Genomic DNA, 13497 nt, shown 5'->3' with positions numbered 1-13497 from the left:
AACAAAGTAACTAACAGAACAACTATTAGAACAATTAACAGAATAACTAATGGAACAACTAAAAAACTACTAACAACACTATTAACAGAATAACTAACAAATCAACTTACAAAATGACAATGGAAATAACTAATAGAGAATACAGAATAACTAACAGAGTAACTAACAGAACAACTAACAGAACTACTAAAAGAACTACTAAGAAAAAAAACTAACGAAAGAACTAACAGAATAACTAACAGAGTAACTAACAGAACAACTAACAGAACTACTGAAAGAACTACTAAGAAAAAAACTAACGAAAGAACTAACAGAATAACTGACAGAGTAACTAACAAAGTAACTAACAGAACAACTATTAGAACAATTAACAAAATAACTAATGGAACAACTAAAAATCTACTAACAACACTATTAACAGAATAACTAACAAATCAACTTACAAAATAACTAACAGAATAACTAACAGAACTACTAAAAGAACTACTAATAAGAAAACTAGCGAAAGAACTAACGAAAGAACTAACAGAATAACTAACAGAATAACTAACAGAATAACTAACAGAATAACTAACAGAGTAACTAACAAAGTAACTAACAGAACAACTATTAGAACAATTACCAGAATAACTAATGGAACAACTAAAAAACTACTAACAACACTATTAACACAATAACTAACAAATCAACTTACAAAATAACTAACAGAATAACTAACAGAACAACTAACAGAACTACTAAAAGAACTATTAATAAGAAAACTAACGAAAGAACTAACAAACCAACGAACAGAATAACTAACAGAGTAACTAACAGAACAACTAACAGAACTACTAAAAGAACTACTAAGAAAAAAACTAACGAAAGAACTAACAGAATAACTAACAGAGTAACTAACAGAGTAACTAACACATCAACTACTAGAACAACTAACAGAATAACTAATGGAACAACTAAAAAACTACCAACAACACTATTAACAGAATAACTAACAAATCAACTTACAAAATGACTAACAGAATAACTAACAGAACTATTAAAAGAACTACTAATAAGAAAACTAACGAAAGAACTAACAAACCAACTAACAGAATAACTAACAGAGTAACTAACAGAACAACTAACAGAACTACTAAAAGAACTACTAAGAAAAAAACTAACGAAAGAACTAACAGAATAACTAACAGAGTAACTAACAAAGTAACTAACAGAACAGCTATTAGAACAATTACCAAAATAACTAATGGAACAACTAAAAAACTACTAACAACACTATTAACACAATAACTAACAAATCAACTTACAAAATAACTAACAGAATAACTAACAGAACAACTAACAGAACTACTAAAAGAACTACTAATAAGAAAACTAACGAAAGAACTAACAAACCAACGAACAGAATAACTAACAGAGTAACTAACAGAACAACTAACAGAACTACTAAAAGAACTACTAAGAAAAAAACTAACGAAAGAACTAACAGAACAACTAACAGAATAACTAACAAAGTAACTAACAGAACAACTATTAAAACAATTAACAGAATAACTGAATAACTAACAGAGTAACTAACAAAGTAACTAACAGAACAACTATTAGAACAATAGAATAACTAATGGAACAACTAAAAACCTACTAACAACACTATTAACAGAATAACTAACAAATCAACTTACAAAATAACTAACAGAATAACTAACAGAACTACTACAAGAACTAATAATAAGAAAACTAACGAAAGAACTAACGAAAGAACTAACAGAACAACTAACAGAGTAACTAACAGAACAACTAACAGAATAAGTACTAGAACAACTAACAGGATAACTAATGGAACAACTATAAGAACTATTAACAAAACTATTAACAGAATAACTAACAAATCAACTTACAGAATAATTAACAGGATAACTAACAGAACTACTAAAATAACTAATAATTAAAAAAATAACGAAAGAACTAACAGATCAACTAACAGAATAACTAACAGAGTAACTAACAGAACAACTAACAGAACTACTGAAAGAACTACTAAGAAAAAAACTAACGAAAGAACTAACAGAATAACTAACAGAGTAACTAACAAAGTAGCTAACAGAACAACTATTAGAACAATTAACAAAATAACTAATGGAACAACTAAAAAACTACTAACAACACTATTAACAGAATAACTAACAAATCAACTAACAGAAATACTACAAGATCTACTAATTAAACTATTAACAGAATAACTAACAGACCAACTAACAGAGTAACTAACAGACCAACTAACAGAATAACTAACAGCATAACTAACAGTATAACCAGCAGTACACTTAACAGTACAATTAATAGTACAACCAGCCATATAATTTACAGAACAACACAAAGCATAACGAGCAGAAACTCATTCTTTGTGGATCAACATTGACAATATAGGAAAATTAGAGAGAACTAGATATGGTACGGTACCTTGACTGCCCCAAACCACTGCCAGCAGAGGGAACTTGGGTTCTTAAGGCCTTCGATGAGCTCCCATGGAGAAATCTTGTACTTGTTAGAGACTTGCAGACCAGATTTCTTGCTGATTGACTCAAAACCTTGAATCTTGTTACCTTTAGCATCAAGGATGCTGCTGTGTGATTCACACGCTATCACCTCCACATAGTGCTTTGGTATAGGCAGGAGTTGTCGTACCAACGCAAGGCTGTCTGACTGCTTGTCACCGATATCCTTCTGCAATTCCAGGCACAAACATGATTCAGACAGGATCGTTGTTTGTCATGTTCAAAATCAATTTTTTAATTAGTTATAAAAAAAACAACTGAATATAGAATGAATTCAAAATCATCATAATTTTGAACAATCTTTGGATTACTCTGCTCTACAAGAGAATGTCTCACGGCTAAGGTGCCTGACAGAGGGTGACATCGATAAATTAAATCGTAATTGAAGAAGTTCAAAAACCAATCTTTACAAAATGTCTGTGACCTTCACACGCCATTAAGAATTTGGAAAGCAACTTTGGTGAACATTTTTATTAGTTTTTTAATTACTTCAACTTTTTACTTATTGTCGAGCAAAGCACTGACCTTAATTTTCTTGATGAGGCCGTGGTAAGGTTTCTTACTGTTCTCTACACTGTCGGCGCTGTCAGAGACAAGCGTTGAATGAATGAGGGCTGACAGCATGTCAAGGACAGTGTAAAAAAGCTCCGAGCATGAGTGGACATCTACTATGTTATATGAGATAAGCTTGTTGAGTATATGTGCCCAGTCACCGGTGACAGAGTGAGTACGCTGTATCGTGTCAAACATACCTCCCACCTGTGAGAATGACCAAAAGTAATTTGCTGAGATCGAAATAGTAAACAATAAGTTAGCATGCAAGTTTGTGTCACCCAAAAGATGGAAACATCAAAAACTTGCATGTCAAACGAGTTTTATTACTTGCAAATTTTTAAGGATTATTTCAAGCTCGCGAAAGATGGACATGCAATGCGCAAGAAAATGCCACGAAAGCTATTCCATTTTAACCATTTTCTACACTTCAGTCAATCCTATTTCGATTGGAGCAGTTAGCTATGATCTCTGGTATAGAATTCCTTATATTTTTTAACAGAACGTTAATCCACAATGTGTGAATGTCTATTAAAACACTTATCGTGCGATAGATCAATGTGCATACAACTCCGAGTCCCTATCATCCACACAATAGAAACTTAATGATAGACTCATTTGTAGCAGACAAACAATGCAGAAAAAAACAAGAATAACTTCGCAGAGAAAAAAAATAACAGACATAACTTTTTAAAAAAACACCTCACATTTGCACTGCTGCACAAGTGCAAAACAATGCAATACAATGTATCGTGTGCTTGTAACGGAGCCTCACAACAAGTTAGCTGGTTTATTTGTAAGCAATTTCTTGACTACAATTTAGATACTACAACAATACTAGATTTGATCACATCCAATTTATAACCAACTCCAGTAGTGATGCAGATAGCAGCCCTAATTCTAACAACATAAAAACCTTGTTTCCTTACCAAACTCAGCCTTAGTTGTAGGGCCTCATACATGAGCTGCTTGTGATGAGGGTCGGTAGGCAAAGTGTCTTCCGTAGCACACGAGACAAACTTGTCTAGTTGAGACTGAAGGGATGATAGGATGCCCTCTCTCTGTTCATCATGCCCCTTGAGACAGGTGAGCACTAAGGCTAAGAAGGGCTGGTGGTTCAACAGAGACATGCTACAAAAGGTTCGTCATGTCCCTTGAGACAGGTGAGCACTAAGGCTAAGGGCTGGTGGTGGTTCAACAGAGACATGCTACAAAAGGTTCGTCATGCCCCTTGAGACAGGTGAGCACTAAGGCTAAGAAGGGCTGGTGGTTCAGCAGACATGCTGCAAAAGAACTCAAGACTCAAGACACTAACTAATTTCATTTAACTTGAGCGCCTCTTATAGTCCTCAACATTACTTATTATGTGAGAGAGATAGAGAGAGGGAGAGAGATAGATAGAGAGAGATAGAGAGGGGAGCGGGAGAGAGCGCTCAATGTGTGGTATAACTTTATTTTAAGTAATACTAACACCAGGTATACAGAACAACACCAGGTACTTATAAGAATTAACACCAGACACCTGTGAGTAACATCATTAGGTATCTGTTAGTAACAACACCAGGTATCTGTGAGTAGCAACACCAGGTACCTGTGAGTAACAACACCAGGTACCTGTGAGTTACAACACCAGGTATCTGTGAGTAGCAACACCAGGTACCTGTGAGTTACAACACCAGGTATCTGTGAGTAACAACACCAGGTACCTGTGAGTAACAACACCAGGTATCTGTGATGGAAAACTGAGATAGACGTAAAGGATAAGTTGATCAGCACAATACCTGCTCTCCCTATCCTTATCCTTCTGTCGCTGGTGAGGAGGGGAGCCATGCTCTGTCTGCTGCCAGAGTTTGTTAGATCGCTCAAGCACAAGAGCGGCGCTCTGCAGCACTCGTCCCTGAACATCTGTTGGAAGTTTGGCAATTAGTGGCGCCACTAGCCAGACCCCACCTTTCTGGGCATCTGATGATTCGGCTTCTACGAGGAAAGAATGATGAAACTGAAGAAGCATCTGAGAGAGAATGTTGTCTGTTGGGTGCTAACGAGTACTAACAGTCTTCCACCAGCTAAGTGATTACCCAATTTAATGGCTGACAGCAACAACAGGAAGCAGACGCCTGAAGGTTAGCTATGTAGCAATAATGAAACGCTACTATGAAAGAAACTGCCATTACAGCTACGGTATCGTGAAAAATAAATGACTCTAAAACGCTATTTATCAGCACCCAAATCCTGAAGTGAATAACTATGAAATATTATAGTTTTCCAGTTAGTCCCCATTATTGCATCTCAATTGATACCTAGCCTTCAAAGTCTCAATTTGCATACAGAAGATAAATAAATGTTATATATATAATAATATGTTAATATATATATGAGCAATATTTATTGTGGTAATCAATAGTCATATTTTACAATATGTTTTCCACAAGGTACCACAGCAAGTGAACTAACTAAAAAGCAGTGTACAACAAAAAAAATGAAAAAAAATGCAAAGAAACTATAGTCTAAACTAAATAACTAGTGAATAGTCTAGCTAATATAATAATGTTGGAACTGAATGCATAAAATATGTAAAACGCAAGCTTGGGGATTGATATGAGTATTGCTTAAACAAAAAGTGGACAAATAAAAGCTCTGTGAAAATAGTTATACATATCTATGACAACAAATTTCTAGTTATGAAAACAACGTGTAATATAAAAATGTTAAAATAGAGGAAGAGTTCTTAAATGAGTGCAGAGGTTATTAAATGAATTTAGCAGGTTACTGTTGAGTTTGTTGTGGTTTATGGCACTAAGTAATTTAAATCTGGTCCTGGTTTTGTGACCATGATTTATTTATTGTGACCATAATATTTATGTTAAATATTATGTGCATTACATGGCTTCAATGTACTACAATTTTATAAATCTAATGTATAAACTCTAACAGTGCTAGAATACATAATAAACATTAAAAATCACATACTGTAGTTCGCAGAACATATCAACAAGTAAAATTGCTCCTACCTGACTGGGAAGACTAAGGCAATAGCAAAGGTACACACAACCTTCTAGTAGAACACGCAGCGTAATCAGATAACAATGGGGGACTTTAAGCTCTGCGTTAAGATGAGAGGCAAGGGGTCAAACTTACTAACCTGTCCCAGTATAGCTGTGGAAAACTTCAATGGTAGCTCTGGCAATGTTATCAAGAAGGAGAGACAACTCCCCTTCCATGCTATTTGGGTTTTGCCAGGTGTGCATTAACTGCAAGAAATTATCATAACAGATATACAATAACTCCTTAATAATATATATACATATATATAACTATATATACCAAGTATCTATGTATATGGTACTGTAGATATACCACAAATATATATTTATACTAGATAAATTCCCGGCGTTGCACGGTTAATAGAAATGTTTTTGCACAGAAAATTTATATTTAACAAATGTGTACAACATATACCATCTTCAATTTTAAATGAAGATGTTTGGTTATTTTTATGTGTGCTACAAGTCTAATTAAATTGATGCTATATACCATAAAACCTCTATTTGAACGTCACCTCTATTTGAACGCCACCCTGAGAGAAAAGTTGAAAAATAGACCGCCACTCTCCGATTGAACGCCACCTCCATTTGACCGTCATTTTGACATTATTTGATCTTTACAAGCTCATAATATCCACTGATCAGTAGAAAAGTGTCCACAAAATCCTATTAATAATAATGAATCGTATATATCAATAACCATTAATTTTCTCGTTGTCCAACTCCAAAGCTTTTCGTTTTTTTCGTTAAAACTTTGAGAGCAAAATCATAGAAACAATCATAACGGTCTCAGGCTAGTGGTAGCTCTCTGTCTAACGCGGTCTTTCTACTTCGAAGTAGCCTACATATATAAGAAACGCTTTCAATTTACGATAGTAGATGGAACTTTGAAAGCAACGCCATAAAAATAACTACATATACTAACTGTCTCAGGCTAATAGTAGTTTTCTGTTTAAGGCAGTCCTAATACTTCAAAGACATGCATATAAAAACCGGTTCGCAGGTTTTGGACCAAAGGCTACGTTTATTGCGAGCAAAACTTTTACGGGTTGCTTTAGTGATAAAAGCAGCGCGTGACCGTTTTGCTGAGCCAAAAAGTTGTTTGGATGTTAATATCGACTAGTTCAGCAGTGCAGAAGAAGAGTTGAGGCCAGAAGATATTGTGGAAGGTATTGGACAACTAGAAAATGTTCGTTCCATCGAAAGTAACAATCAGAACACAGCGATTCGAGAAAACGATGGAAATAGTTTTTTGTTTTAGAAACATTAATTTTTGTTTCTGCAGGTAATATAAGTATGGTTAGTTTATGTCACTTATTCATGAATATATATTTGTATCATTTAATAGTTTATTGTTGTATACTTTGTAAATATGCAGATTTATAGCATGTTATTTAATAGCATTCTTGCGGCCATCTTAACACGGCTTACAACGAATCTATGTTCATGGCTCCACTTCTATTGCATATAAAAAGTTAGTTTTGGCTGCAAACTGTAGCAAACATGCAATGAGCTTTCATCATGAGTGCAATGAGCTTTCATCCAACATTGTTAAATATAAATATAAAATAAAATTATGTCTTCAAATTTAGAATGGAGTAAGAATTGAAAGCACCAACAAATTGCAAAGAAGGACACAAACTTTAATATCATCGCAGGTCAATTGCGAGCAATAGATATCAACTGGTAGAGACATTTCAGTTTCTTGATGCACATTTATTTAGAGATGTTTGACAAGTTAGAAGTAAGTTAGCAGATTTATTGCGTTCAAAATGTTTAATATCGGTCCACCGAAAAAAGAGAGTAAAATATAGGCGACATTTGCCTCATCCGCAATAGGGTTAAATTTATCTTCCGAAAATTCTGAAGAGCCAGTTGAAAATAGACTGCCAGCCTCTATTTGAATGCCACCTTCAATTGACTGCCACTATAGAAGAAGGTTGAAAAATAGAGCTCCATGACGTTCAATCCATCGTTTTTTTTGACGTCATCAAGTCGTTTGCACATGCGCTCGTTCACGAAAACGCCGCCATTTTTGTAAAAAACGATTGTTTTTCTTTGATTTATTAGTACCTTTAAGTGATGTTTTGATACTATAATAAAAAATTGCAAACAAAAACATCGTTTTCAAATTATTATTGCGAAAGCTTCGTGTTTCTAACGATAAAACTGTCTATAAAGATGGCCGACAACGATAAAATGACGTCACGAAAAAACAAAGGATTAGAGGTTTGACAGTACATACATTTATTGCATTTTAAGGAAGTCTGGTCACACACTTTTCTTTTAGTAGTTCAAGCATGCTAGCTGAAGCGTGCTTATTTTAACCAATTTTTATTTTAAGCCATTAAATATTGGCAAGTGTAATGAGTATGTGCACAATTATTCCACGGCATGACAAGTAGACCGTACGGTGTAGTGGTTAATACACCTGTCTGCAAAAACGGGGTTTGTGGATTCAATACAATGCCATTGCGATGCAGTTTTTTTCGTTCCTAAAACTCCATCGCTATGACTGGACAGACTAAAAACTATGAGATTTATATATCTTGATTAGTCCATATATATACTATATCTATACGAGGGGCGATCGTAAAGTTCCAGGAAATGTCTCAGTACACAAAAAGCGTTAATCATAATTACCTAATTTAAACTGTCTCCTTCAAAGTAATCGCCTGAGCATGCTATGTACTTGTCCCATCTGTGTTTCCACTGATCCATGCAATGCTGGAAATCACTTTCCGTGAGGCTTCAGAGTTGTCTCGTCACATTTTCTTGAATAGTTGGTATGTTGTCAAATCTTTCACCTTTCATTGTCAATTTGATTTTGGGGAATAGGTAGAAGTCACATGGTGCTAAATCAGGTGAATAAGGAGGATGGTTAAGCACAGTCGCCTTATTTTTTGCCAAATACTGATGTACCACCAATGAGGTGTGAGCCAGAGCGTTGTCATGGTGTAGGTACCAGACACCTGAGAGCCACAAATCTCGACGTTTCCTTCTGATACTGTCTCTAAGTTTTATCAGAATGTCTTTGTACACATGCTGATTCACAGTTTGACCATGTGGCAGAAATTCAGAGTGTACAACACCTCTAATGTCAAAAAATGTTAGCAGCGTTTTTACATTTAAGCGAGACATTCTAGCTTTTTTAGGCCTAGGAGAGCCAGGGGATTTCCATTGAGAACTTTGTGATTTGGTCTCTGGGTCATATCCATAGACCCAACTTTCATCCCCAGTCACAACTTTTGAAATAGAGTCAGGATCTTGTGTTAAAGCATCTTTTAGTTCGATACAACAGCTAACTCTTTTTTCTTTTTGGTCGTCAGTGAGCAGTTTGGGTACCATCTTTGCAGAGATCCTTCTCATGCCTAAATCTTCAGTGAGAATAAGATGACATGTACCATAAGAAAGCCCACTTTCTGCTGATATTTCCCGTATAGTCAATCGCCTATCACCCATCACCTGCAGCCTCACAAGGTCTGTGGCAGTTGTGGTCCTTGAAGTTGCCGGTCTGCCCATGCGGTCTTCATCTTTAGTACTTGTTCTTCCCTCTCTAAATCTTTTGTGACATTCATAACAGGCTGTTTTCTTAAGGGCAGAGTCTCCATAAGCTGTCCGTAACATTTGGAGCGTCTCAGCACCGGACTATCCAAGCTTTACACAAAATTTTACACAAACGCGTTGCTCTTCTACTTAATTCATTTTCGAAAAATCTGACGAATGATAAAAAATGACCTTGACATTGCCTACTATAACTTCATTGCGGGTGCTCTGACAAGGGTAAAACTTTGGCTATGGGGAAATCCCGTGCTGCTTAGCAACATGGAACAATCAAAACTGCACATGGTCTTCTATTTGACTAGGAAAACGATTCCGGGAACTTTATGATCACCCCTCGTATGTGTCTCAATATCCCGTAAAACCTCCATTTGAATGTCATGGTGCTTTATTTTTCATCCCTTCTTCTATAGTGGCGGTCAAATAGAGGTGGCACTTAAATAAAGGCTTGCATTGTATTTTTTAAATGCGTCGTCAGAATTGTTGGAAGATAAATTTAGCCCTTTTATGGGCAAAGCGAATGTCGCCTATATTTTGCCCTCTACTTTGGGTGGAGTGACATTGACCCTTTTCGATGCAATAAATCTGCTTAACTTATCCCCAAGTTGTAAAAGATTTCTTAATAAATATGTGTTGGGAAACCGAGAAATATATCTACCAGATGATATCTAGGCCAGAAAAGCTAGGCTTGTTAGTATGAGCTTGAGCTAAGTGTGAGCTTGAGATAATAATATTGCTTGCATCAAATCTGAAACAATATCTATTGCTTGCAATTGACCTGCGATGATATTATAGCCTGTGTCCTGCTTTGCAAGTTGTTGGAGCTTTCAATTTTTAATTCATTCTAAATTTGACGACATATTTTTATTTTATATTTAAATTTACCAATGTTGCATAAAAGCTCACTGCATTCATTGATATGTTTACTACAGTTTGCGGTCAAAACTAGCTTTTTATGAGTAATAAAGGAGCAATACTTTTACACGTTGCATTTAGCGCAAATGCAACGCGTAAAAGTTTTACTCGCTAAACGTAACCTTTTGTAACCATTTACTTCAAAGTATCAAGACCGTGTTAAACAAAGAACTAATATTAGCCTGAGACCATTATTAATTATTTCTATGGTAATGCTTTCAGAGTTTTAACGAAAATTGTGGCTTGTTAGTATAATGAGAGATAATAATATTGCTGGCAGCAAATCTGAAACAATATCTATTGCTTGCAATTAACCTGCGATAATATTAAAGCCTGCGCCCTGCTTTGAAATTTGTTGGAGCTTTCAATTTTTATTTCATTCTATAGTTGAAGGCATATTTTTTATTTTATATTTCTATATAACAATATTGCATAAAAGTTCATTGCACTCACTGATACGTTTGCTATAGTTTGCAGCCAAAACTAGCTTTTTATGTGCGATAGATGAGTTACAAGCATCAATCCATAGTGAATCAGATTATTGCAATTATGCTATTAAATGATGTGCTATCAATTTGCTAATTTATAAGTTATATAACAAGAATCTATCAAATGCTACAAAAATATATATCCACAAACAAGTGACATAAACAATCATACTTATAATACATGCAGAAATAAAAAAATACCATTTTTGAAACAAAAATATTTGCATCGTTTGTTTGGCCAGTTACGTTTTGATTGTTTGCTTTCAATGGACCGAACGAACATCTTCCGGTTGTCCAATACCTTTCACAATGTCTTCTGACCTCAACTCTTCTTCTGCACTGCTGAGCTAGTCGATATTAGCGACCAAACAATTTTTTAGTAGAGAAAAACTTTTACGCGTTGCATTTCACACAAATAATAACAAGCTTTTAGCCACATGCGCGTTAAGCACAACTTTTAGCCTAAAACTAGTCATTCAGATACCATCGTAAATTTAAAGTGACGCTCAACACTTCTTCTATAGTGGCGTACAAATAGAGGCTGTAAATTACATACATTATATTGTGTACATATAAATTATATTGCAGTACATACGGTATATGTCACATCGGGTGCTGAGGCCTAATAAAATTTGCTGAGACAAAATTATTTTATACCCGTAGATGCTCTAGATATATGGAAACAACAGATTTCTGTTAATATTTTGTTATATACAATTGTATGAAGTATTGCATAGGCAACAGTAAAATACATAGTTGACAGCATTTGAACACAAAAACTCACAAAGGGCCAACTGAGGGGGACAAAGCTACAAGTAAAATTGATTTTGACGTTAATGAAAACATGAAAACAATAACTGTGTCAAGTCTGTGAAATTCTCATGTCACTCTCCATTAATGTTGGTGTAATGCCTCCAATAAAATCAAGCTCAGCAAGGTACAAAACTTCATAACAAACTTTGGCTGCTACAAGCAACAAACAACCGAAGGAGAAATATAAGTTATTATATTGTCCCTCTGAGCATTTTTGTGATGCATAATGCACTCCAGGAATTGCCAGCCCTTAAACTGCTTGCCTTTTCATTAGGATCAGAAAGTGAATTTCAAGATGAATACTCCAGAAAAACTCCATGAAGAACAAGCAAAAGAACTCCATGATGAACAAACAAAAGTACTATGTGATGAACAAGCAAAAGAACTATGTGATGAACAAGCAAAAGAACTATGTGATGAACAAGCAAAAGAACTATGTGATGAACAAGCAAGAGAACTCCATGATAAACAAGCAAGAGAACTCCATGATAAACAAGCAAAAGAACTATGTGATGAACAAGCTAAAGAACTCCATGATGAACAAGCAAAAGAACTCCATAATAAACAAGATAAGATAACTCCATGATAAACAAGCAAGAGAACTCCATGATGAACAAGCAAGAGAACTATGTGATGAACAAGCAAGAGAACTCCATGATAAACAAGCAAAAGAACTATGTGATGAACAAGCAAAAGAACTATGTGATGAACAAGCAAAAAAACTATGTGATGAACAAGCAAGAGAACTCCATGATGAACAAGCAAAAGAACTCCATGATGAACAAGCAAAAGAACTATGTGATGAACAAGCAAAAGAACTATGTGATGAACAAGCAAAAGAACTCCATGATGAACAAGCAAAAGAACTCCATGATGAACAAGCAAAAGAACTCCATGATAAACAAGCACGAGAACTCCATGATGAACAAGCAAGAGAACTCCATGATAAACAAGCAAAAGAACTATGTGATGAACAAGCAAAAGAACTATGTGATGAACAAGCAAAAAAACTATGTGATGAACAAGCAAGAGAACTCCATGATGAACAAGCAAAAGAACTCCATGATGAACAAGCAAAAGAACTATGTGATGAACAAGCAAAAGAACTATGTGATGAACAAGCAAAAGAACTCCATGATGAACAAGCAAAAGTACTCCATGATGAACAAGAGAAGATAACTCCATGATAAACAAGCACGAGAACTCCATGATGAACAAGCAAGAGAACTATGTGATAAACAAGCAAGAGAACTCCATGATGAACAAGCAAGAGAACTATGTGATAAACAAGCAAGAGAACTCCATGATGAACAAGCAAGAGAACTATGTGATGAACAAGCAAAAGAACTATGTGATGAACAAGCAAAAGTACTATGTGATGAACAAGAGAAGATAACTCCATGATAAACAAGAGAAGATAACTCCATGATAAACAAGAGAAGATAACTCCATGATAAACAAGCACGAGAACTCCATGATGAACAAGCAAGAGAACTATGTGATGAACAAGCAAGAGAACTCCATGATAAACAAGATAAGAGAACTCCATGATAAACAAGCACGAGAACTCCA

The 13497-nt window shown here is 35.1% G+C and overlaps 1 protein-coding gene across 1 annotated transcript in view; it reads right to left on the bottom strand.

The window, feature by feature from the left end:
• LOC137397623 (mediator of RNA polymerase II transcription subunit 12-like protein) overlaps positions 1–13497 on the bottom strand; it is a 64081-nt gene that overhangs the window by 12501 nt on the left and 38083 nt on the right. Inside the window, exons 29-33 of the mRNA XM_068083917.1 lie at positions 6247–6355; positions 4886–5081; positions 4034–4235; positions 3078–3311; positions 2458–2721 (exon numbers count right to left, since the gene is read on the bottom strand). Coding sequence (XP_067940018.1) covers positions 2458–2721; positions 3078–3311; positions 4034–4235; positions 4886–5081; positions 6247–6355 — 1005 coding nt within the window. The remainder of the gene's footprint in view (positions 1–2457; positions 2722–3077; positions 3312–4033; positions 4236–4885; positions 5082–6246; positions 6356–13497) is intronic.

Source organism: Watersipora subatra, chromosome 5 (assembly GCF_963576615.1).
Source record: "Watersipora subatra chromosome 5, tzWatSuba1.1, whole genome shotgun sequence".
Lineage (NCBI taxonomy): Eukaryota > Metazoa > Bryozoa > Gymnolaemata > Cheilostomatida > Watersiporidae > Watersipora > Watersipora subatra.
The sequence above is the reverse complement of the archived record's forward strand: the minus strand, read 5'-3'. Positions and strand labels throughout refer to the sequence as shown.